Raw genomic sequence first — 23,131 nt, 5'->3', positions numbered from 1 at the left:
AATATTTGCAAAAAACAATAAAGTTTACAAGTTAAAACATTAAATATCTTATCTTCGTTGTGTTATTAATTGAATATAGGTTGAAAAGGATTTGCAGATCATGGAATTCATGGAGTTTTTCTTTATGTTTTACACAACGTCCCAATGTGATTGGAATTCTAATTGTACAAAACCTGCAAATTTACTTTACAGGCATTTATTTAAATATTTACTTAAAAACTACTTGTATAGTTAATACAAGTAGTTTTTAAGTAAATATGTAAATAAATGCTTGTATTGTCATGAAAAAGGTAATGGTGGTAATGGAAGTATATGGTGCAATCACTGAGAGGAAATGCTTGTTTCAGTTTTGCACCTTTTCTGCATTTGTAGACGTGTTCATGTCTCTCGTGTGGTGTAGACCACTTCCTCTGCTACTCGTCATTTTTATTTCTTCCTGCAAAATGAACGGCTGCTCCTACAGACATGGCCTCTGTCGTGACTGAGATAGCTGCCGCTCTTCTGATTTTTACATGTGTTGTTCAGGGTGAGTGCGATTTCAATTATTCTTGCTTTTGCAAAGCTTCAATAAATCCATTTGTTTTCTTCATTTCTTTACTGACTGAGAAATCAATGCTTTCTGTAATTAATGTGATGTGTGATTTGATTACATTAGCAACTTTTTTTTCTCTCTCAGGGACTTCTGTTAATTCTTGATGAAAGTATCTTTCTTTAACGATCTCATCTCTATTCTGTTATGCATAGATAATGTTTGTTTTCAGGCATCAACTGCGGAACTAAATTAGTTTGCAAAGTAATTAGAAGCCCCCTATGTGATTGTTAAGTGCATATTATTGTCTGCAATTTATTGTCTACTGTTCAACTTCTGTAATTATCTCGATTATGTAACTTAGAAAGAGGTGCAGAATATAAAATAGGCTTTATAAAAGTGTATTTGTACTTTTTTTCTCAGCTTTCCTTATGATTAATACAATTTCCATCCATGTACAGTGGCTTGCAAAAGGATTCATTCCCCTTTGAACTTTTTCACATTTTGTCACCTTACAAAAACAAAAATAACACATAATTGTAAAGTGGAATGAAAATGATACATAGATGTAAGATATTTTATCTTTTATGGGCAAAAGTATTCAGCGCCCCTATATCAATACTTTGTAGAGCCACCTTTCACTGCAATTAAAGCTGCAAGTCTTTTGGGGTTTTGTGTCTACCAGCTTTGCGCATCTAGTGACTAAGATTGTTGCTCGTTCTTCTTTATAAAACAGCTCAAGCTCAGCCAGGTTGGATGGAGAGTGTATGTGAACAGCAATTTTCATGTCTTGCCACAGAAACTTGGTGGTATTTAGATCAGGACTTTGACTGGGCCATTTTAACACATGAATATTTGAATATTCTGTGGTCTAAAACATTCCACTGTAGCTCTGGCTGTATGTTTAGAGTCATTTTCTGGAATCTCCTTCCCAGTCTCAAGTTTTTTTTGCAGCCTCCACCAGGTTTTCTTCCAGGATTTCCCATCTTTTCATCATCTCTGACCAACTTCCCTGTCCCTACTGAAGAAAATCTCTACAGCATCCTTACAGCATGATGCTGCCACCACCATGTTTCACAGTGGGGATGGTGTGTTCACAATGATGAGCAGTGTTACTTTTCTGTCACACTGTCACTTTGTATTTAGGCCAAAACGTTCAACTTTGGTCTCTGATCTGACCACAGCACCTTCTTCCACATGTTTGCTCTACAAACAGCACTTCTTATGTCTTTGTTTCAACAGTGGCTTTCTTCTTGCCACTCTTTTGAAAAGACCAGGTTTGTGAAGTGCACGACTTCTAGTTGACCTGGTGACAGATTCTCCCTTTTGAACTGTGGAGTGACCATGGGCCTCTTGGCTGCTTCTCTGACCAGTGCTCTCCTTGCTCGATCAGTCAGTTTGGGTGGACGGCCATGAGTTGGTAGGTTTGCAGTTGTAGAATACTTTTTAGTATTCCATTTTTGGATAATGGATTGATTAAACAGTGCTCTTTGGGATGCTCAAAACTTGGGGTATGTTCTTATAACCTAATCCAGCTTTAAACTTTACCTCCACAACTTTATCCCTGACTTCCCTGACTTTGGGGGGCAAGTGCTCGGGGGTGGGGGGCTTGGTGGTTGCGCGCAGGTTGTCTTCATTTGTTGATTGTGGGGGTGTTGGCACGCAAAGGTCTTAATCAGTTGTCGATGGGGGGGGGGGGGGGTGGTGTTGGGGGTCAGGTTTTAATCAGTTGTACACGGGGGGTGGGGGGCTGGAGGGGGGGAGTGGTTCATGCAGTTCTTATTCAGTTGTTGAGGGCACTTTCAGTTTCAAAAGGGCACTTTCGTTAATAAAGGGCAGAGTCTATGATGTCTATGTGTGCACGCCTCTGCACTGAGGCCTTCAGAGAACAGGTGTATTTATACCGAGACTAAATCACACACAGCTACTGGACTCTATTAAATAAGTAAGTGACTTATGAAGGCAATTGACTGCACTGGAATTTTTCATTTAGGGGGTTCAGAGTAAAGGGGGCTGCATACATTTTGCACATTACACTTTTTAGAATTTTTATTTTATACAACTTTTTTAAACAATGTATAATTTCCATTTCACTTCACAATTATGTGCTACTTTGTGTTGGTTTATCACTTAAAATAAAATAAAATAAAAATAAGTTTGTGGTTGCAAGGTGACAAAATGTGAAACATCTCAAGGGATAGAAATGCTTTTCCAAGCCACTGTATCTTGAATACCTGAAGCACTGCAAGATGTGTTAACTCAGTCCAGCAGCAGCACAGAGTGATTAATGCTCTTCAAACTGATCAACAGGAGCCCGGAGTCTTCAAATAGAACATGTGGAAACTCTGAGTGCAGTAGTGGGCCAGAATGTCAGCCTGCCCTGCATCGTGGCAGAGAAACATGAAGTGAACATCAACCAGATTGAATGGGATGTAAAGATTAAAGATAATCGTAAAAGACTTGTGGTCTTTAGTCCTCAGTATCGCCCTCATTATTTTGTGCCCGTCTACCTGGAGCTGGTGAACAGAACAAACTCAACAATTCTACATGGCTCCATCCTGCATTTGTACAATGTTACAAAGAAGGACAGTGGAACCTATTTTTGTTATATCACCACCTTCCCTTATGGATCCTACCAAAACAGTACAGTATTGCAAGTCACAGGTAAAAACACAACAGTTACTGTTACTTTATTTCTCTGCATATCTTTATCTTTAACAGTGTTGGGCACGTTACTTTGAAAAAGTTATTAGTTATAGTTACTAGTTACTTCTCCAAAAAAGTAACTGAGTTAGTAACTGAGATACTCCACAATAAAAGTAACTAGTTACCAGTAAAAGTAACTATTGCGTTACTATTGCATACCTGTCAAGTTTTGAATTTAAAAATAAGGGAAATTTTCCACCGCCCGCTTTGAACCGTCCCACCAGCCCAACTGAGGTTCAGTATCCCTTACATTTTAAGACAGGTTGACAAGAAATCTAAAATAACCACCTGTGAAACACTTACAAACTACAATTAAATGATCAGAATCTAATAGGCCTACATTTGCTGACATTGAAATGTTGTGGACATTCCTACATATGTAATCCTTATAATACAGCCTGAAAACACTTTTCTAGATATTAAGTCTTCACTTTTCTGTCAGGGATGCACTCTTTAATGTTATTTTTTTATGCAATGGATTTAAAATTTAACACAGGGTGCACAAATTCTGCAAAATGAGCTTTTACTAAAGAACATGGACCAGATATATTCCATCAGTGAATCCATTCCTCAATAAAGTATGCAAAACAGTACATCAACAATAGATTTCATGTAGCAATGTAATAATGTAAACAATTCACTTGTTTCCTTTTATAATACAAAGGAACAAATTATTAAAAACAAATATCCATAAATATCAGTTGTAAGGGGCCTACACAATTAATAATCTTTATTTAATATTCCTCTAGCAGGCAACAAAAATAGCTCGGGCGGTGGCGGTGTGTTTAATACACTGCTGGATTTACATAATTTGAGTTATGGTCCACAGTGGGCTAAAGGATTTTAACAGGTAAACTCAGTTGTAATTATTGTTTATTAGCTGATCAGTTCAGAAACTGCTTTGAGCTACCAACATAAAGTGCTGTACTAAATTCTGGCTATCCTTTACATCCAGCTTCTAGCAAACTAGTTAGCTAACTGAATTTTCCTTTATTATAGCTTACAGTAAGTCCTGCAAACCTAAATTAGTAAAAACAAATAATTAGTTACATCATCTGCAGAAACAGCTCCAGAAACAATGTAATCACAGTTTACATGGTTAGCTCCGTTACCTTTCTTTTAGGAAAATCGCTGTACATGGTAACGGCGTTATAGTTACAGTCAGAGTAATTAGTTAGATTACGCCGTTACTCCCATCACTGATCTTTAGCCTGTATATAGTCCCATGCTTCTGTTCCTTACTTTATTCACTCCAATACACACACATAATTACTGACAAAGCATGTCATCATCACTATACAAAAAAAAAACAATTATCATCATTTTTGGTTGATTTTTAGTTTACTACATAATTTGAACACAAAAACTGTCCCTTACACTGTATCTAAACTAGGGGTGTGCGATATGGCTCTAAAATAATATCACGATATTTCAGGGTATTTTTGCGATAACGATATACTTGGCGATATAGGAAAACAGAAAAATAATTAATTAATTTCAGGAATATAGTATTAGTATAATAGTATAATAGTATAATATTGCAGAATATTTAGTGCATGCATATAAACTGCAAACTAAACCAATTATACAATAAATACACTTAAAGCTTCACAGTAAATAATAGACTACTTTGAAGACAGAACAGCCCTATTATCACGATATGGATTTTTAATATCATGATATTTCTGTGTCACGATATATTGTATACGATATAATATTGCCCACCCCTAATCTAAACTTTTTGATGAATATATCAATAGAAATTCTCCAGAATGACCTGAATGTTCTGTAAAGTTGCTGTTTTGTAAAGTTTGTTTTTCATAGGACATCGACAATATAGGATTTATATGTGTTTTTTTAACACAGTTGTTACTGAATCATTTATTTCAGTTACATTATTAATCATTGTACTAAAGTAAATCATTCCTACTACTTACTAAATAAATATTTATAGTTACTAAATATTTAATTCATGGCAATTAATAATTAATTAATCGTTAATATTTTTATAGTTATTTATTAACCTTTAGTAGTTACTAAACAATTAAAAGTCTTTCAAAAAGGATTAAAAGAACATTATTTGGTAATTAATAGATAGCAGTAACAGTTTCTGAATAATCCATAGTAATTACTGAATATTTTATGATAGCTACTGAATCTACAGCAGTTAATAAATACTTGTTTGTGGTTACTGAATATGTTTGGTTTTTTTTGACAAAAGAGTTATAAGTTGTTATTGAATATTTTATAGTAGTTACTAACTAATTCATAGCAGCTACTGAATAATCTATAACAACTAATACATAATTCACAGCAACTAATTAACATATATTGTACCATGGTGTCATAGTAGATTTCATTATTTCATAGCAGATACTGAATAATTTATAGTATTTATAATTATGGATTCATAGTGGATTTTGAAAATTGATATTAATTACAAATTACTTTATAGAGGTTATGTATTATTCCATAGTAATTACAGATTATTTCTGAGTAGAGAGGATTATTTTATAGTAGATTAAAAAATATATATATTAATTAAAGATTAATTTATAGTAATTATAAATTATTTCACAATAGATACTAAATTATTTATAGTAATTACAGATTATTTCATAGTAGATCTGATTATTTCATAATAGATCTGTATATTTTATAGTAGATACTAAATCATTTATAGTAATTATGGATTATTTCATAGTAGACACTGAAAAATGTATAGTAATCACTTATTTCATAGTAATTTGTGACAATTTCAGCACACTTACTGAATATTATATAACTAAGCAATAATACACGAGAGGGAGTGCTATAACATGTATTATACCACAGTTAGTTCCGACTCTGCAATTTGATTGGCTGAGAGGCGTTCTATGAGTGCTGTTATCAGCCGGTAATGCAATGTAATAATGGAATTGTGAGATAATCGCAATAATACACTTGATCTACGACCACAGCACAGCAGTGCCAATATTAAAGGTTATAGCGTTCCATCTCAGGTATTATTGCTTAAATATTGGCCGCAGGCTGAGTGCCGTAGATCGGCACAGCAGTGCATTATTATTGTTTATTGAAAAATGTTGCGTTAAAGAGGACGAGACAGTATGATCTGTTTGGTTATAAACTCTCTGCCAGTTAAAATAGTTCCATTGCTGCTCTGTTTGTAGCTGCGCTGTTTGGCTTGTAAGCGCTGCATCATTGCTAAGTTACCTGTAAGTGGCAGAGTAATACATGGAGAGCTTCAGTTACAGTTATCAGCAGTTACCTGCTGATAACGGCAGTCATAGAACGCCTCTCAGCCAATCACATTGCAGGGTCGGAAACTAACTGTGGTATAATAGTTACTAAACTAAATATTACATAACTAAATAATCCATAGTAGTTACTAAACATTTATTTTTCAGAATAGACAAATATACAGTTTATATGTTCAGATGTAGCCGAACATCATGTTGCTTTTGTTCCAGATCCCTGGATCTCAGCAGAGGTCGTGTCCCCAGGTGAGTCTCTGAAAGAGGGGGACGAGGTGAACATCACATGTGTCAGCAATCCTCCAGCTGACAGATACATGTTATCATCTCTACAGGTACACAGTTATAGACATCAGTGAAAATATAATTTACATATGGTAAAGGTTCCTTGTGGGACCTGTGTTGCTGTTGTATGCAAATAATTTCCAGTCCTGATTGTGGAGTACACCTGTCCTGTATATTTAATACCCCAGGACCAGTACTGGAGACTACTGTTCTAAAGCAGTGGTGCTCAAACTGTGATATGTGTACTACTGGTGGTTTAAAAAGCATCCCAAGGTGGTAGATCACCGAAAAATGTTTCTAATAAGTCAAAAACAAAAGGAGAGTTATTCAGGCAACCACATGTGTAGCAGGGGATGTTCAAAGTTCCTTTTAGAATTTACCTAGTATAGGTATATGAAGAAAATTCTCAATTCGTCATTGTCAACTTTCATTGGAAGACTTTAGCTCAATCTAGACGGGATTAGTTTCTCAGGGGGACGTCTGTGAAAAATTTTCACACTTCTACTCAGGGATAAAACTCCTGCATCCGGACTGCAATTGAAAAAACAGGAGGACCAGTGAGTTTTTTGGCTTTCTCGGTCACATGACATTGCGTTCAGTAGCTCCTCCTTTTCCACTCACAATTGTGTTTACATGGATCTCCTTTGAAATGCGCACCCAAAGTGTAATTACGGTGTGTGGCAGTGGACAAATAGCTATTTTATTAAACACAGGGTGACGAAACTTCAGACAGGATTCATTTTTCAGTAGGTTCTGTGTTAATTTTCTCTTTTATGGGGGGGTTCTTTGTGATATTATTCCCATCCGGAACGAACATGTATGTGTATTTCTCAGATGTCCTCTAAGAAAAAAATTACAGACTGAATTACCTACTGTTTTTACTGAACTCCGTGGTTCTCCGGTAATTTTAGTCCCGTCCAGACGGATATTTTGAGTTTTGTCACCTTGAGTTTAATAAAATAGCTATTTGTCCACAGCCGCGCGCCGTAATTACACTTCGGGCACGCGCTTCCACAAAGGTTCATATAAACACAACAGCGAGTGGAAATGGAGGAGCTACAGAACGTGATGTCATGTGACCGGGAAAGCCAAAAAACTCACTGGTCCTCCTGCTTTTTCAACTGCAGTCGGGATGAAAGAGTTTTATTACTGAGTAGAAGTGTGTGTTTTTCACAGACGTCCCCCTGAGAAACTAATCGCGTCCAGTTAGGTATTATGTCTCAAGCAACTGGTGGAGAACCATTGGCATGGAAGTTTGATGTGTGGAGACCACCCCTGGCCTACTGTCTTTAAGGGTGTGTGGATGTCTTGATTATGGGATGTACACAGTCTAAACTTTTTGAGAACCACAGCTCTAAATCATTTTTCCAAAGAACTCTTTTTAGCGCTGTATTTTTTTTCATTGTCTTCTACATAAATATGAGATCATTCTTATTCTACCCAGTTCCTTTTTCTTACTACAGAATGGTTTGCTACTGGAAAGCAAGAGTGGACATTTCACAATACAGAGCGTCACTCGTCACAGCGGTGACCTGATTTGTCAGCCCTCAAACCAACAAAGCCTCCAAGCTAATCTCCGAATGACCGTGGACTGTGAGTGTAACACTGCCAGTGAATCCAGAAACGCCTGTTTATTCAGGCTTTAAAATCATATACAGCTTTTGGTACACTACATGACTTGTAAACTGACAGCAGATTATAACAGAGGGGATATCTCCACTGAGTTAAATAATTTTACATTCCAATAACATACATACATTCTAATAAGAATTCAGCTTCAGCTTTGTACAGTGGTTAGTGCTTTAATTAGCATTAAAATTAAACATGGCAATCAGATAAAGAAAAACTACTGCTCGTTTTTACCTTTCGTGTTCAATTTCCATTGGCTGTTGACAATTCGCATTCGCATCAGAGTCAGGTTGAAAAAATTAAACGCTTGATACTCCTCGATTCGCTCTACCACTGTCAACTGTTGACTGACCAGAAATCTGTCTAGAGCCAACAAACACAGACTCAGCCCCACCAACAAATAGTGCCACAATCCCCCCTGTCAAAAAATAGTGCTTTGATCGCCTGCCATCAACAAATAGTGCCACAATCTCCCCCATAAACAAATAGTGCCACAATCTCCACCATAAACAAATAGTGCCACAATCTCCCCCGACAACAAATAGTGCCACAATCTCCCCCGTCAACAAATAGTGCCACAATCTCCCCCATAAACAAATAGTGCCACAATCTCCCCCAACAACAAATAGTGCCACAATCTTCCCCGACAACAAATAGCACTGAGATACCCCCCTCATCAACAAATAGTGCCACGATCTCCCGCGTCAACAAATAGTGCCACAATCTCCCCCGTCAACAAATAGCACTGAGATACCCCCCTCATCAACAAATAGTGCCACGATCTCCCCCGTCAACAAATAGTGCCACGATCTCCCCCGTCAACAAATAGCACTGCAATACCCCCTCATCAACAAAAAGTGCCACGATCTCCTCCATCAACAAATAGTGCCACAATCTCCCCCATAAACAAATAGTGCCACAATCTCCCCCATAAACAAATAGTGCCACAATCTTCCCCGACAACAAATAGCACTGAGATACCCCCCTCATCAACAAATAGTGCCACGATCTCCCCCGTCAACAAATAGTGCCACGATCTCCCCCGTCAACAAATAGCACTGCAATACCCCCTCATCAACAAAAAGTGCCACGATCTCCTCCATCAACAAATAGCACTGCGATACCCCACTCATCAACAAATAGTGCCACGATCTCCCCCGTCAACAAATAGTGCCACGATCTCCCCCGTCAACAAATAGCACTGCAATACCCCCTCATCAACAAATAGTGCCACGATCTCCTCCGTCAACAAATAGTGCCACAATCTCCCCCATCAACAAATAGCACTGCAATATCCCCCTCATCAACAAATAGTGCCACGATCTCCCCCGTCAACAAATAGCACTGCTATACCCTCCTCATCAACAAATAGTGCCACAATCTCCCCCATCAACAAATAGCACTGCAATACCCCCACATCAACAAATAGTGCCACAACCCCCGTCCCCATCAACAAATAGCGCCGCAATATAACCACCCCTCTGGGCTAACATTGGGGCTGAAATCGTATACTGTAACACTGGATTATCTGAAATTAAAAAAGCAAAAATAATTGTTATATAATAAAAAAATCAATTTTCTCCTACAGATATTGACAGCATTAAGTGTAACTCCAGCACACAGTTAGAAGTGGAGACGGGCACCAATCTGACAATAACTTGTGAGACAACGTCTTCAAGACCCTTGAGTTACACCTGGAGGAAGGTAATACACACCTGTAAAGAAATATTCTTCTTTCTAATTAATGTTTACATATTTTGTCATTATATAAAACTGAATTATAGCTAATTTATACAGTATGTACACACAGTTTAGTCATAACATTAACACCACCTTCCTAATTAATTGGTTCTTTACATTGCCTCAAAAAGTTCAGGTTCAGGTTCATTAGACAAATGGAAGTATCAGACATGCCAGATGTCACAGGAGAGGAATTAGTATGGTGTCCCATGACTTTTTCCATGGATTGGAAGCTAGATTGGAAGGTCAATTCATTGTGGGGCTGACTGTATTGATTGTGCCAGATTTATTTGCTTGTTTGTTTTAATGGACAGTTGTAGCCAGATGCCACAGGTCACGATCATCATCACCCACTTCGCTGTCAACTGTGGGTGTTAATGCCTTTCTTTGATGAATTTAACTTGGCAATTCACGTTGCTTTGCTATGAGCATGCTATCCAGTGTTTAACCTCACTCACAAGATAACACCTCACAACTTGTATAGCTGGGGCCGTTCCCAGGCGATTCCCTGAGGTAACATTTCACAATCAATTTGCATACTGCCCGTACATACATTCCATTATTTCTGGCATGTCAGTGTAAAATCTTTTTACATTTCCTTCCCTTAAAGCTCACCTTCCGTCGTTTTTTCTTTCATTTTAAAATGTCTAGTTGTGGTCTCTAGTATGAATGAATGACATGTGAGCCGTTTTTGTAAAAAAAAAAGTGCTCAGGTGTCTCTGTATAGCTCTTTTTTAATGGACTGTTTTAGGGGTGTGTCCAAAATGACTGGATTCCAGCTTTGCTCATGAATATTCATACATGCAAACAGCATGCAAATATCTCTCCTCTGATTGGCTAGGAACACTGCGACGCCCCTCCACCGCTCTGCCGCTCACTGCCTCCCACCTCCTAACTGATGAGCGGTGATGTTGCGTCGCTTCAGCTCCGCCTCTGGGAGTTTCTCGAGCCAAGGTGGGCTGGTCTGTGAGTTTCTGCCTACGTAGGCAGAAAGATAATTCAAAATTCACCCGTTTTTCGGAGGGGGGGAGGGGGGATTTCTTTGCTTAGCTCCTGCAGACAATGGGGGCTGCAAAACAGTTTAATGTGCAGGTGTACACATTCAACTCGGAGAGACCTACTGTATTCCACAAAAAACAAGAAAAATCGGATTTTCGCGGAAGGTGAGCTTTAAAAGTCTTTTTATGTGAATGCAGCAATATGCAATTATATGAAAAAATAGAATTTTGCATGGATTGTTCTCAGCCTCTTAAAACCAGGCATACATTTGTGGTAGGGTCTCAATAGACATGTCATTGAGAGGCTTCTCTTAACAAAAGCAGCAGACACAGCAGCTAGACTGAGCACTATTTGAACTCTCCAGCACCAGATGTACCAGTGTAAGAAGTCGATGTGCGAAAATATGCTGTGCTCGTGTTATTATTCCACAACGTCTCTTTCTAAATCACAGTAGAATTCTGCTCTTGTCAAACGTTTTGGGGATAAAAAGCTTAATTAATTAAGATTCAGTGTCTCTTCCCTACAGAATTTTCTGTTTTGTCTCAAGCTTGTTTGCTGCGCTGCTGTTTAAACACCTCCTTTACGTCGAGCCAAGTGGTTTTATTGTTATTCTTCAATATTCTTTGTGTATACATAGAAATTAAATGCTGACTACATAGACAACACTTTGTGTAGAAACAGTATTTCACAAAAGTGAGTACACCCCTCACATTTACATTTTTGTACAAATATTATGTTATATACAGCTCTGGACAAAAATAAGAGACTTAAAAATGAGAGTTTCTTTGATCTTGAATTGAAAACCTCTGGAATATAAACAAGAGGAAGATGGATGATTACAACCATTAAACCAAGCTGAACTGCTTGAATTTTTGCATCAGGAGTAAAGCAGCATAAAGTTATCCAAAAGCAGTGTGTAAGACTGGTGGAGGAGAACATGATGCCAAGATGCATGAAAACTGTGATTAAAAAAACAGGATTATTCCACCAAATATTGATTTCTGAACTCTTAAAACTTTATGAATATGAACTTTTTGTTTTCTTTGCATTATTTGAGGTCTGAAAGCTCTGTATTTTTTTGGCTATTTCAGCCATTTCTCATTTTCTGCAAATAAATGACAATATTTTTATTTGGAATTTGGGAGAAATGTAAGAGTTTATAGAACAACAATGTTCATTTTGCTCAAACATGTACTTATAAATAGCAAAATCAGAGAAACTGATTCAGAAACCGAAGCGCTGAATTATCCTGTGTATTTTCCGAAATAGACTTACTTATTAACCAAAATGGCTCCAGTGAGTCATGTAACACACGTGACATAAACATTCACACAGAAATTGGGTAAATATAAGACAATATTTCAATGTTATTAGACATGTATTTTCTACACTTGGTTTTATACACCTGTGGCCATGGAAGAAGTTCAATGATTTGTACATGTAATCGAATACTTTTGGCAATAGAGTGAAAAATAGTCAAATATTGAGCAAACTTGAAAAGGTCAGTCTGTGGATCTTCTGCAGTTTCACATGCTCTTACCCTACTGCATTTTTCATCCACAGGGGAATAAGACAGTGTCCCAAAACACCACTATCAGCTTGTGGTCAGTCACTCCTGAGCAGGCCGGGACGTACTCTGTGATCATCTACGCAAGAAACCATAGTCGTCTCCAGAGGCAGAGGGATTTTGTAGTGACTGTGCTCAACAGGACGGATGCGGGTGAGTGTGAAAAGCTCAGTGGACTCATCGAGTGAATCTATAATGAGTCACAGAACTCTGATATAGAAAAATAGATCTTTCGCCCTACCAAAAATCCCTGTCATCACCAAACTCATCTGATTGTCTGTATGCTGCATTCTAGGTCAGCAGTATCTGCAAGCTCGTCTGACCTCAGTGTGGTCTGTTCTACACCAGAAGCAGAGACGTAAACTTTATACACATCCTGTCTCTGATGCAGAGGCGTGAGGTTAACAACCTCAGCTCAAATCTTTTACAAGCCTCTTAGGTGAAGCGAAGAGATAGATGTACTATAACATTCAACATCACATGCTAAAACCAGCTTAACTCAGATAAACAATTGTTTTAATGGTAACTTTGTCCCAATTCCATTTCACCCCTTGGCTTTTCTCCTTTGGCCCTACCCCTGTGTTTTGCGTTTTCAAGCCTAAAGGTAGGGTATCCTGATTCTTAGGCTGAAGGGGTAGGGGGAAGTGTTAGAGCTACACTACCCTTTAAACAGATAAACAAAATTTGAAATTTGAAACAATAACCACTATATTACCATAATTTAATGTCAAAGTTGTGCCTGCCAAATGTCTCGGGGGGAGCAAATATTATGTTGATATGATTTTATGGTGACTGCTCTTAAAGTTTTTTTGCACCTGTTTTAGAGTTTCATCACTAAACTCTAAAGAATAACAGATTCTGTACCCAGGACCGATTCTGGGCTTGTCTGGGGGACGAGAGGAACTTTTCTTAGAGCTGTGGATTGTTTCCTGAGTGAATAATTGCAGTTTGCTGTTGTTTTTCTATACTGTATATAGATAAAAACACTCATACGGTGAGGAACAGCAGCAGGAGCTCCTCAGATAAAGTGCTGTTCTCACAGAGTGAGATGAGCCTTTGACTCCACAGAACTAAGCTACCATTACTCCAGAGTGTTAGCTTGTGAAGCAAACTGACTAGCATTAGCTAGCGAGCTGCATCTGCCTCTTTGGCAGTTCTGTTCTACATAGCGGTATTTTATCCGACAGTGTTTTATTTTAGGTGCAGCAAAAAACAGAACCAATATTGTCATCAGGGCTGATGCTTAATAAATAGAATATGTACAATTAAACAGTTGAAGAAGATTGCAATAAATGCAATCACAATTTGAAAACTTCACCTCTCACTTGTAATATAATTTGACTCATCGGTCTTTTAAAGAAGCAAAGTGATTAATTCCCATTTAATTAGTTTCCTTTGCATGTAAAGCATGGCCAGGGCATTCAGTCATGGATCTTGAGTTATACCACTGTATGAAAGGGGGTCAGACCCGTAGACAGGTTAGCAGTGCAATGCTAATTGGCTAACTGTGAAATCAGGACAGGAACATAAGATCGGACACTTCTAACAGCAGCGACTCTCTCTTAGTTATTATGAGACAATTGCTGCTCCTGATTTATGTGGAATAAAAAAAAACTTAGCATGTGTAACTCTGGTGTGGAGCAGTATGGCACAGAACCAGTAAACTTTTATACATAGGAAACCTAAATGGTTCTGGAATCCTTGCTCAGGTTGCGTTTGACCAGCTGGGATTGCATTGCAGGGCCTGAAACTCTGAGAAAAACACAGTTAACATTAGAGTCAATGAGAGCAATCTAAAAGAAGCGGTACTATGGGGAGTGCAACTCGCTGCTGATTGGTCTAAGATCCTCAGAGGCAGGACTGGATGTCCAGAACAGTCACAGCTAGTGTAACACTGGTTGAATGTGTGGAAACTTTTTTCCCCTTCTCGCCTTTTGGTGGGGCGTCACACAATCGCCCTAATGAAGACACCACCACTGTTTAATGTGTAGTTTCAATGTTTTATAGCCATTTTCATTATAACAAACATACAAAAAAGCTAATACTTCCTCTCATTAGCTAGCTAGCTAGCTAACATTCCAGTTTCACAGTAAATAGAGCAACAGATGGGAGAGGCTGCAGATAAATTTAAGTAAAAATTAATTTCAGCTCTAAAACACAGAGGAATTGAGGAATGGACAATAATATTTACCTTCAGCATTACCTGCCCCCTTCCTGAAGATATACAATACCCTAAAGTTAACTAGTTAACCAGCAGCTAGGTTGCTGAACTTCAGCATGTGTTCTTGTGTTCTTGAAGGGTTGTTCCAATTCTAAGGGGAGTATTTCACCCCTTCCCTTTGTAAACTCTGTTCCAAGAGGAAGAGTTACACTCAAAAAACAAGCGGTAGGAGTAGAGAAATGGGATTGGGCCTTGGCACACCAAATGTGAAGTCATCAAAAGCAATCCACACACACACACACATACACATAACCCACAGTAATCAGACACATCAGTGGAAAAATGACCTCCACAGGTTGACCACTGGCCAGATATTATTTGGGTGGTAAATTGTTCTCAACTCAATTGAAAAACTGACATATTAGTGGAGAGTTTTATGCAGAGTGGTGCTTCTGGGGCTTTACACACACCAGAGTCAGTGATAGGTTAAGAGTATGACCTAAACTTTTGATTGTTATCTGCTCCAACACACCCACTTCAACTCAGGAAAGTGTTGCTCATTCGTTAATTCATGTTGGGAGCAGCAAAAACACTACAGGGCTACGGGTTAGCTAACACAAAGTGTGCATCAGCACATAGTCTCTAACTCTCAGGATTAATAAATATTCATATGCTGTTAATGTCAATTACAAAATGACAGCAAACCTGTCCATCAATCAAACCAACCTTCTGGTTGAAAACAATTAGAGACAATTATCTGCTATTCGAAATAATCAACCTCTGTCACCTTAAAGGGGACATATATTTGTTTTTTACACAAGTTAGAATAGGTCTATGAGCTGTACAAAACATGTTCATGAAGTTCTTTGCACAAAATCGCTCTCACATAAAAAATATCTCACCAACTCTATTCTTGCCAATTGCAGTCCCTTTCAGAATGAGCCATTGAAGGACTCAATTTATGGTAAGTTTAGATTTTAGAGAGGGTCACTTTTATGCAAATAATCTTTTGCTGGACACGCCCCACCCATCCCATGTTTATGGTAAGGGTTTACCACAAGTGAAAAAATTACAGTAAACAAGGGCACTATCCAACCTTATGTGTTCGACCCTGAATTGGCAAGTAAGCTGTTTCTGAATGGTTAGTCAACTTTTTAAATCAACTTATTTGTTGTTACCAGAGACTGTAAAAAAAGATGGACGCCGTGTCTCCGTTCCCATTCATTCAATGAAAATGAAGCCAAAATCTTCCTCCATGTTGCCGATCCTGATACCCGAGTCTGCGCAGTAGAGACCAGAGGAGGGAGAAAAACTGTGTTGAGACAGCCTACTCATTTAAATAACCCCGCCCCTGAGGGCTGCCTCGAGGTCACAGGCTGCAGAGCAGGGCGGGGCGGAGCTGACGGTCTGTTATTGGTCCCGCCCATAACAAGCCCTTTTACAATAACCACACCTTTTTTTAATAGAGCTGAATAACCTTCTAAAAAACGAATTCTGTTGGGATATAAAAATTTGACAATATAAGCAGAGGTTACACTAGCTGCTGCATTTAAATAATGGAGGTAGAATCACAGTATATTAGAAAAAAACGTGATTGAAAGTTGTCTGTTTTGCCATTGAAACCTATGGGGATGGGTGGAGTTACACAGCTTTCTGAAACCGAACAGCAGGGGGCGCCCGACCTGTGGTGGCTTCACTTTTGAGAGACGATGCTCTGTCCAGCTATATACAGTCTATGGTTGTTACCATCACCATCTCTTTTTAGTTCCACTAAAAGGGTCAGGTGCAAGGCTAAATGGCAAAACACAAACAAGCAACTTCAGGCTTAACTACGATAGAAATGCAAAACTCGATATTTGAAACTTCAAACATCTCCCTCCTCTGCTGACTTGCCACGGACAGTAGGTACAGATCCCTCCCTCAGACGAAGTCTGCTGGCTAATGCTGCTGCCTTGATTTGTGTTGTTCTTTGCAGCAAACAACACAGCACTTAATATGTGACTTTCCTTTACCTATAGCCATAGTTGGGTGGTTCTATGCAATTTTTTTTATTCTGATATCAGAATAAGGGAGCCATTCATCCTCATGATTCATATGATCACTATCAAAAGGTCAGTACTTTTTAAAAGATAAAATTAATAGTAATCATTTATTAATTTATGTGGCCACCGGGGAAATTTGTATGTATTAGTGGCATAAAATTCTTTTAAAATTACAATATTATATTATATAATTTGGAGCAAACAATCCTGGGACTATTTATTAACCATTAAAAAATAGCTTACAAGCTTGCCTACATATAACTGTATACCTTGTTATTAATGACCAACGATCACAACGATTTTGGCATGTCTAAAAGTTCACTTAGACATTTTTACGTCAGATATTTGTGCTGTTGATAAGATATTAATGCGTGTTCTCTCTCATATGTTCTCTTTTACTTTGTATCTGTCTGTCCATCAAAATGAAGACCAACTAAGCAGCACTATTGAAACGGAAACAACGTGGCAGATCACGAATGCCACAACTCTCACAACAGCTGGACCTGGAACTATAACAACAGTGACACAACCAAGCCATATCAGCAGCACCACCACCACCACCACAGAGAACAGCCTGTATTACAACACCACTGCGCCATCTGCTGGAGACATCAGCACATTACAAGCAAACATCACCTCAGCTCAGGCAAAAATCACCAGAGCTCCTGCAAACTTCACCAGAGCACGTTCAAACAATACTGTGAAGAGCAACGCCACCTGGAGCATCTCTCTGAACACTTCAGCTGAGGGGAGCACACTGTCTGAGGGCTGCTGTCAGTGGCACAATACTACATCCAGCCTGAGGTCTACCAGAGAACAGTTCACCAGTGCTCAACCAATTACCAGTACAAACAGCTTCACAACTACTTCCACTATGATCACAGAGAAAACTATGGAAGGTAAAGTACTGTTTACCTCTTCTCCCCTCTTCATTTCAGTCAGTTATGTTTTAAACACTTAAACTGTAAGAGTTCAGTGTTAATTTCGTTAAAAAAAACCCTAAAATCTATAACTATAACTATAATCTATATCTATAACTATATCTTCGTTGACAACCTATGAGGAAAATGAGACTAAAACAAACAAACCAAAAAAAAAAATCAATACTTGAAAACGAAAACTATGACGAAATGTATTACACTTTTCGCCGAATAATGAAAACTAAACGAAAATGGCAAAGACTGACAAATTGGGAAATTATTTGTAATAAATGATATTATTGAGCAGTGAACGGAACACTCCACACAGCGTCCTTATGACGTCCTCTCACAGGAGAGGCTGCAGGTGACATGATTATTTTTCATTATTTTTTTTTACAAGTCAGCGTAATTTAAAACAGTATCTTGGGTGTTTTCATTTTCTAAGTAAAGTTTAAGCCAAGAAGACGGTGTATGTGGTGCTTTTCCTGGCGGGGGTGCTGAATTCGGAACAAAACCTGAAACTTGGCTTTATTTGTTCCACCATCTTTACAGGTCAGTTGTTTTGAAAAAAAAAAAAAAATAATGTTAGCATTATTTAAATGCAACAGAACTTAAAGGATATTATTTTAACAAACATTAACAATAAATAATCTAAAAATTAGAAAAATAATAAACATACGTAATACATACTTTTTATATGACTAAAATTCATTAGATAGACAGACAGACAGACAGACAGACAGACAGATAGATAGATAGATAGATAGATAGATAGATAGATAGATAGATAGATAGATAGATAGATAGATAGATAGATAGATAGATACTTTATTGACCCGAAGGAAATTTAGCAGCCAATAGCACAACACAGTAGACACAAACAATAGGGGTAGTATAATAAGAGAGCAAAGTAAGAAATATAAGACTATAAAATTCTAAAAAGAGATAAATATATACACAAATATACGGTGTGGGAGTAATCAGTCGTAGATATGTGGTAGTGCAGTAACAGAATAAATTAAATTAAGTATAGGAGATAACAGATATCAGCAGATATGACATAAATCTGTGCATGTATTGTATTTAAGTTAGGTGCGTAGTGTAGTGTCCAGGAGTGCAAATGTACAGACTAAAACTAGACTAAAATGTTGTTTGTTTTCGTCAACTAAAAACTACGCTAAAACTAATAATAACCAAATAACTTAAATGTGACTAAAACTATTATACATTTCAGTCAAAAGACTAAGATTGAAACTAAATCAAAATCACCTGTCAAAATGAACACTGTAAGAGCTTACTTGGCCCTTGTGCTTACTTTAATAATGGTAAATTAAGGGACATAAATTTAAATGATACACAGTTAATCTATACCAGGTTTAATGTATTGGGTGATTTTTTTTTGCTGAGCCATAGTTGAGAGAGCAAAAAAATATATATATTATTATATATTATTTATTTGAGATATTAATCATTTGTATGGCTATTTGTCCCATTAAAGTCTTTTTTACCATAAATTCACCCCAATATACACTTACCTGTCAAAAGTTTTAGAACAGCCCCCTTATTTTTGCCATGTAAGCTTCTTAAATCCAGTCAATAACCAGAAATGGTACAAAATCCACTGTGCAAAATTTTGCAGTAAACTGCCAGAGCCTTTCCAAAAAAAATGAACTGAATTTTCTTATTTTAGTCTTGTAAAAACTATATTGTTAAAAAAAATGTTAAAAATGTTTTTTTTTTTAAAAAGTAGTGATTTTTATTCATTATTGGTTAACAGCTTACAGTTGCTAAGTAGAATGGCTAGTGACACACTGATTGGTTAATTGCACATTACACCCAAAACACACCCATAATTAATTACAAAAAAATAGTACATGCCTTTTGCACGTTTTCAGCTGCACAAAAATGTATTTTACCTTACTTGACCTTTACCTCGTTATGATAGCAAAGACACACTGACACCCCCTGCTGCATGGTGCCTACAGATTGCTAAAATAGAGTATAGGCATATAGGTAGTCCTAATAAGTGGGTTAGGTATTTGACCTATCAAAATAAAGAGAAAATATGATAAAATAAAAATACCAAAATATGTAAAATGGGAAAGAAAATACTGAGGGTGACCAGTTTAACCAACACCAGACCAGCAACAACAATGACAGACCAGCATAAAATGCAAAATCTATACTTTTTTGAGTTAGGGTGTGGAAATTTATTTTTTAATTCTTGTTACTGTAATGAATTTATTTGTACAGGTAATTAACAATAATAACAATAGAAATTTCCACTGAGCCTCTACATATATGTCAACTGACAAGTGATTGAACACCGTGCTGCTCATCTTCTTCAGCTGGAAGTGTGATGTGGGGATGTGATGTGGATGCAGGGCTGCTGAGGCAATTCATATAGGCTCTAATTATTAGCTTTTTGCCAAACAAGAAATATAAATTATTATATTTTAACATTATATATAAAGTATTTTAAGAATGATCTAAGTGTTTTGTTTATTATTAAATAAAAGATGTTCTAATACATTTTTAGGACCCTTGTCAATCACAGGCCCTTAGAATGGTCCTAACTTTCACCCCCAGAGGGCGCCCCTGTGCTTTCCTATAATAAGCATAATAGATTACTCAAATGTTGAGTAAAGCTACAAAAACTTATTAGATACCACATATTAGACAAAACAATAATTCTGCTTTTAACTACTTATTTTACTATATAAATATCATGACACAAGGTTTAAACCTTTGTTCCACTTTTATCATGATGGCTTTCTATTGATCACTGCAGTGCTGAGAATGACCCACCACCTAAATAGCATACGCTCTGTGGTGGTTCAGTGTGGTCCTGACCACTGAAGAACAGGGTGAAAGGATAATGAAAAAGTATGCTGAGAAAAATATTACAGGACTACAGTCTGTAATTATAGAACTACAAAGTGCTCCTATATGGTCAGTAAAGCTGAAAAAGAGTCATAATATTGTAACTTGAGTAAATCAGACAAAAAAGGGTTAAAACTGTCGGCAGGACCTTATATAAAACCTCAGCTAAGGCTTATAGCACTTGTTTTTTTAAGTGTGTTTTTTTACATGTATTGCATAAACGTACCTTATTTTTCGCACAATAAGGCGCAGTTAAAATCCTTAAATTTTCCCAAAAATCATCAGTGCGCCTTTTAATCCGGTGCTTGATTATGTATTAGTTTTACCAGTCAGTTTAGTTTCAGTTTAGTTTAGCACCGGGGCTGGAGTAGCATTAGCATTAGCTGTTAAATGCTATTTCCCATTTCAGAGGTAAGTTATAATTGACCTGTATTCAGAAGTGAGTATTATTGGCCTGTAGCTTGCGCATTTACCGTGTTAAAACAAGATACATGGGACAAACCGATAATCACTAATATCAACCAGGCTTACTGGAACACTCAGGGCTCCTCAGTGTAGCTCTATCTAGCTCAGTGTAGCTTAGCGGTTTGCCACTAATGCGAATGATCAAACTCTAGTGCTGGAGAAATGCAGGAATCTAAGCTTACTGTAACAAACTGAAGCGCTTTACTCAAACAAATAAGCAGTTTCCAAGACTTTAAAAGAAAGCTTTTTTATTACAGTTTTGTTTACTTGGCTTAGCTTTACTTAACTTAGTACAACCACCCAGCGACAAGGCCTGCTTAATTAGAAGTTCCTTAAAATGCACTTCAAAATTCAGTGTGCCTTGTGTATGAAAATAGACCAGAAAACAGACACTTATTGATATTATTTATATATCAAGTTATAGTGCGAGAAATACAGCAGAGGTGTGTTTTGAACATGAACATGGGTTCGTGTTTTCTTTCTTCATTAGCCATTCAGTAATCCTTAATTACTAATTATTCTCACTTTGTTTTGCAGTAGAGAAAAGTGGCAGTATGGTGGTGGTGTTCGTTCTCATCCCCATCCTTCTGTTGTTGGTGCTGATTGGCTTTCTTTACAGGAGGTACCGCATCCAAAAAAGGTGAGAGACACATCAAAGGGCATGTGCGTCATCTCTGTCAGTCTTTTCCTTTGGTCTCTAAACCTCTTTCCGTCGTTCTGTCTTTGTGTCTTTCTTTCTCTCTCAGAATGGATATGCCTCCACCATTCAAGCCTCCTCCTCCTCCAGTGAAGTACACATCAGTGAGAAGTCAGGACATACCTGTGACTGACATCTTAGTATGACGACATCGTCCATCAAAACAGAGCAACTGCATACGGAGAGGATTTTCTGAAAGTGTTACTTTCCATTGTCAGAAAAAAAGTTTATTTTTATACAGCCCTTATTTGTGCTTTTTTATTTTAGTACCAGAGGTGTCCAATTATTAAGTAATTAAGTACAAATACTTATATATTTAAAAATGTTTTGTTGACTTTTTACCTCTACTTCTTACATTTACACCAGGGGTGTCCAAACTTTTTTTGTTGGGGGCAGGAAGGAGAAATATATTTGAAGTCACGGGCCACAGACTCTGTAATAAAACAAATAATGAAATATACCACTTTAAATAATACTTTTTTTCTGTTTATTTCATTTACACACCATTTTACTTGACTTACTATCTTTATCTTTGACAGTGTTGTGTAAACTAAGATTTTTCAAATTGATGTTTAATTTCATGATGTCTCTTAATATTAAACTCCTTAATTACGGCAACTTTTAGACTCTTTGGCCCGTTTTTCTGCGCTAGAAATGCGCACCCTCTCCTCTTTTAGACTCTTTGACCCATTTCTGACACCTAGCGTTCAAACTTATAAAACCTGCTTAACAGCGGGCCAACTTTCATTCTATTTCTAAAATACCTCGCGGGCCGCTCCAAAAAAGGAAACGGGCCGCAAATGGCCCGCGGGCCGTAGTTTGGACACCCCTGAATGACAAAAAATTGTATACATTTGAGTGCACTATATGCTCATGTATTGTGGTTCTAAATTACCTTTTTTCTATTATATATATTTTTTGACAGGAGTATTTTAAACTGACTCTTAATACCTTGACACCTTTGGTTTTGTACATAATAAATACTTGTTTATGCATTTTTTTTTTTTTTTTGAATAAAATAACTAATAAATGTTTCTAAATCATGATCATACATGCACTCCATTTCACCCCCTGAAAGCCTGAGCACTCCTCCCACACACTGTCTGGTTTTAACATTTGGCCAAACAGTGTATAAAAGGTCAAATGAGCAACAAAATGGAAAGAGGATTTCCAGTGTTTTTAATTTTAGCACTTTAATATAGTATCTTATCCTCATGCTTTACCATAAAATACCCAACAACAATCTTTTTTAAC

At 37.3% G+C, this 23,131-nt stretch overlaps 1 protein-coding gene across 1 annotated transcript; it reads left to right on the top strand.

Annotated features, from left to right (window-relative positions):
• The first annotated feature begins 418 nt into the window (after positions 1 to 418).
• Positions 419 to 22,923, top strand: si:ch1073-15f19.2 (T-cell surface protein tactile). Its single transcript, XM_007247265.4, has 9 exons — positions 419 to 526; positions 2,840 to 3,193; positions 6,706 to 6,824; positions 8,238 to 8,367; positions 9,992 to 10,107; positions 12,706 to 12,862; positions 17,341 to 17,811; positions 21,718 to 21,820; positions 21,927 to 22,923. The coding sequence occupies exons 1-9, from the start codon at positions 466 to 468 to the stop codon at positions 22,021 to 22,023; spliced, it is 1,608 nt and encodes a 535-aa protein (XP_007247327.3). The 5' UTR covers positions 419 to 465; the 3' UTR covers positions 22,024 to 22,923.
• The last annotated feature ends 208 nt before the right edge of the window (positions 22,924 to 23,131 follow it).

The sequence above is a fragment of the Astyanax mexicanus genome, chromosome 20 (assembly GCF_023375975.1).
Source record: "Astyanax mexicanus isolate ESR-SI-001 chromosome 20, AstMex3_surface, whole genome shotgun sequence".
Classification (NCBI taxonomy): domain Eukaryota; kingdom Metazoa; phylum Chordata; class Actinopteri; order Characiformes; family Acestrorhamphidae; genus Astyanax; species Astyanax mexicanus.
The sequence above is the reverse complement of the archived record's forward strand: the minus strand, read 5'-3'. Positions and strand labels throughout refer to the sequence as shown.

Bases quoted from the DNA above. Each gene is read 5' to 3' on its own strand.
- si:ch1073-15f19.2 (XM_007247265.4), top strand. From the start codon at position 466: ATGGCCTCTGTCGTGACTGAGATAGCTGCCGCTCTTCTGATTTTTACA. The intron at 527-2,839 runs GTGAGTGCGATT...ACTGATCAACAG, and splicing joins TTTTACATGTGTTGTTCAGG to GAGCCCGGAGTCTTCAAATA. The intron at 3,194-6,705 runs GTAAAAACACAA...CTTTTGTTCCAG, and splicing joins TACAGTATTGCAAGTCACAG to ATCCCTGGATCTCAGCAGAG.